This window comes from Eucyclogobius newberryi, unplaced genomic scaffold (genome assembly GCF_026437365.1).
Source record: "Eucyclogobius newberryi isolate DKJ021-1_F unplaced genomic scaffold, fEucNew1.0.hap1 SCAF_18, whole genome shotgun sequence".
NCBI classification, from domain to species: Eukaryota; Metazoa; Chordata; class Actinopteri; order Gobiiformes; family Gobiidae; genus Eucyclogobius; species Eucyclogobius newberryi.
Window position 1 is genome coordinate 21,470,857 of NW_027315812.1, and position 3,543 is coordinate 21,474,399.

General features: G+C 41.9%; 1 protein-coding gene across 1 annotated transcript in view; it reads left to right on the forward strand.

The window, feature by feature from the left end:
- The first annotated feature begins 660 nt into the window (after window positions 1-660).
- Window positions 661-3,543, forward strand: part of LOC140364719 (regulator of G-protein signaling 20-like) — a 2,899-nt gene continuing 16 nt past the window's right edge. The window contains exons 1-5 of the mRNA XM_072451023.1: window positions 661-816; window positions 1,376-1,536; window positions 2,196-2,273; window positions 2,366-2,600; window positions 2,755-3,543. The exon at window positions 2,755-3,543 is cut by the window's right edge and continues 16 nt beyond it. Of these exons, the coding sequence (XP_072307124.1) occupies window positions 1,379-1,536; window positions 2,196-2,273; window positions 2,366-2,600; window positions 2,755-2,943 (660 nt within the window). The 5' untranslated portion in view covers window positions 661-816; window positions 1,376-1,378 and the 3' untranslated portion in view covers window positions 2,944-3,543. The remainder of the gene's footprint in view (window positions 817-1,375; window positions 1,537-2,195; window positions 2,274-2,365; window positions 2,601-2,754) is intronic.

Sequence of the window (3,543 nt, forward strand, 5' to 3'; positions counted from 1 at the left end):
GGACTATTTTTCAACAATAGCTTTACTTGAAACTCAGACTTTTTGGCCTAAAAAATTTGAATCAAATGAGTCCACTTTCACAAGCAATCACTCAAAAGAGTTCCAAATGGAGCCTTGTGAAATTGTGGTCAGGGGAAACTGCAGTAGCCTGTTGCGTGCTAGACTTGACCTGCTCAATCAATATTCAAGATTAAAAAAATAAAAAATTAAAGGTCTCAAGAAGACCATAACCTTCAGTTCAGCGCGTGAAACTGAAATTCTGTTTTACTGCGTTTGGGGTGGGGGGGGAGAGCAGTGGATCTATGCTGCCCCCTGGAGGGGAAACATATTACTAATCAAATCTAGAAGCTGCGGATGCAGCAGAGATGCAGGCTTGTGATGGGGGTGGCATAATGAAAATATGATCTTTTTATGCAGTTTGCAGCTAAATAGACACGATACATTTATCCATATAGCATGGCAGCCAGTCTAAAGACCTAATGATAAGTTAACATACCCCAAATGACCTACTTCTGATTTTGCAGTACAGTATAGGTTAAAAATAGTATATTGTTATGTTTAAAGGATATAACTGTCTTCATGCGGATCTCAGATAAGTAGAAGCTGTATAGTGTCGACACACATTGCCGTGCAGTCACTTACACCAGCTGCTCGGGCTTCACTCTCCGGTGGTTAATTCATGGGTGCAAATAAATCTGTTCACACTTGCGCAGGGAACGCATGCGCGGAGAGGAAACCAACTGGTTTGTGTCAAGTCGATGCCGACGGATGTGACAGAGGCAAGAGCACCTGTATTAAGGCATTCATGGTGACACAGTGAGTACACGCTACTATTTCATTGTTCATATTCATATAGGCCAGGGCTCTGGTTCTGCAGAATGCGCTTCAGGTGCATCTCTGGTGCATGTTCCTGCAACCACAGATACTCATCTTTGTTATCATGGCAACATATAGAAAGAGGAATTATTATCTGCAGATGTTTTGTTTGTCATGTGTAGCCCTTGTCACGGAAAATGGTCACATTACTGGTTTATAAATAGCCGTGATGGGGCTCGGATCAACCATCAGCATCAGGACCCGTGGATGCGAGGGATGCGGGCGATACAGTCCGACTTACGCCTTGTCACTGTCGCGGGGTTTCCCTGCTCATTCAGAACAAATAGAGTGTTAAGGTTGAGTTGTGGCCATTAAAACTATTAAAGATACTGAGTGAATAGACAGAAGTGTTTGAATGACATTTAGATGGTTGTGCATTCTACTGCAGATCACAACAATCTGGATCATATAGTTATGTCATCAAGAAAGGTCCTGTAGATCATTTAAATGTTATATTTTATGATTTCATAATGTGTGACTTGTTGTGCTCGGCCTACAGTCCATGGGCTCAGAGCGGCTGGAGATGCGTAAGAGACAGATGCAGGTTCATCAGGAAGCAGCTGCCAGTGTCCTCCACGCACGCCACAGAATGGGAAACACCCCCACCAACGCCTCCAACGCCTGCTGCTTCTGCTGGTGCTGCTGCTGTAGCTGCTCCTGGTATGTGCATGAAGTGCCCCCCAGCACAGCACAGACACAGACACAGCAGCCATCAGGGCTCTGCGGCCACATAGACATGATCACACAAAGTAGTTTATTCTTCTGAGTGTCTAACAGTATGTAGCATGTAAATAACTTATATTATCTTATCTCCCCCCACTGAGCCTTCATCTGTTTTGGAATGATCAGCCATTTACACACTCTCCCTCTGAAGACAGCCTGTTGTTTGCTGTTAACTCACTCCACTGGGGCCAGTAATACATTTTGTCTCCACATCTACACAAGTCTAATTGTTGCACAGTTACAACTATGTTCACACTCGAGATGGTGCAAACTGGACTCTCACCTGAACCAATTAGTTTACAAGCAGCTGCTACATCAAGCACTGGGACCTTTTTAATTAGACATGGGAACTCCCACTGCACTCTAGACACTCTAGACAAGTCACTTTTGCAATGTATATTTCCAACTCCCGTTTGGCTTCAATAAGTATAACTGTGTTTTTATGAAAAAATACAATCTCACACATTGCAGGAAGATTTAAGAACTACAAAAAAAGACCCGCTAACGTACACCATGTATGCTACTTTTAACATGCTACTTCTATTTGTTTTAAAAAAAAGAAACCAGATCAAAGTAAGGTTTGTTTTTTCTTCTAGTCTGACTGTGAGAAATGAAGATGAGGCAATCCAGAGGTTTGAGCGTAAAACAGATACAACAAACAATTGTGAGGAAAGGTACGCTAATGACTAACCAAATCATTTAAAACAAGATCACCTGCAGATAATGAAATAAGAGCAAATAAATATGTCAGCTGTTTGTTCTACAGCCCCAAGCCCACTCTGGAGGAAGCCCGCTCCTGGTCAGTGTCATTTGAGAAGCTGATGAAGAGTGCATCCGGGCGCTGCTGCTTCAGGCAGTATCTGAGGACAGAGTTTAGTGAGGAGAACATGATGTTCTGGCTCACCTGTGAGGAGCTGAAAAAGGAGACCAATAAGACTGTGGTCGAAGAGAAAGTTCGACAAATATATGAGGATTTCATCTCAATACTATCCCCGAAAGAGGTAATAACTAATGATCAACAGTGGATTAAAATGATTAGGCAAAAAATGTAAGGCTGAGAACTGTTAAATTATACAATGCAAAGTTCTTAAATACCTTGTATTCCTACTATGGGATATTGAATTACATTTTCAATGTCTTGTTTCTCTATTGTAGGTTAGCTTGGACTCACGTGTTCGAGATGTGATAAACCGAAACATGCTGGAGCCCACCTCACACACATTTGATGACGCACAGAACCAGATCTACACATTGATGCAGAGGGACTCTTACCCGCGCTTCATCAACTCCACAGAGTACACGGACCTTCTGAAGAGCCTGAAGGAGATGCCCCTGGAGCCCTAGATCGACCTCAAACTTAGCCTAAGAAACTGGGTCCAATCTCCTTCTGGAGTCCTGCTATTTAAAGAAAAACAGAGGAAATGAACACTACTTCAAAGTGGTCTTTATCAGCTGTGTAGCTGTTGTTTATTAACCCATCATTAGCTGACCAAATGTACATGCCAGGCAAGAACAAAATGCTAGTTCCAGCATTGGGTACTTGTTGGACAGCATCTATATTTTTGTATATTCCCTAGCGCTTCACATTGCACTTTTCTACCTTGTTTAATGAGAGCGTGTACTATCTGTGAGCCCTTCCGTTGCATTTAGGTATTTTGTGAGCCTAATGCGTAACCAGTTCTTGTAGTTGTTTTTCTTTTAAAAGGTAATTAAAGAAGAGAAAGTGCCTTGGATTAAGATCTTCTCCTGCAACAAGAACATAAACGGTGCCACTATGACTTTACCAGTTTGGTGCTTTTAGCTCTTCTCAAAGATCACTTTTTACAACTGGAACTGATCGCAGATTTGTAGTAGGTCATAAGTATGTACTTCATTACTGTGATATTAGTGATTCTATTTATTTAACAGAAGACAGGGAGAAATAATGACACAGATATATTTATG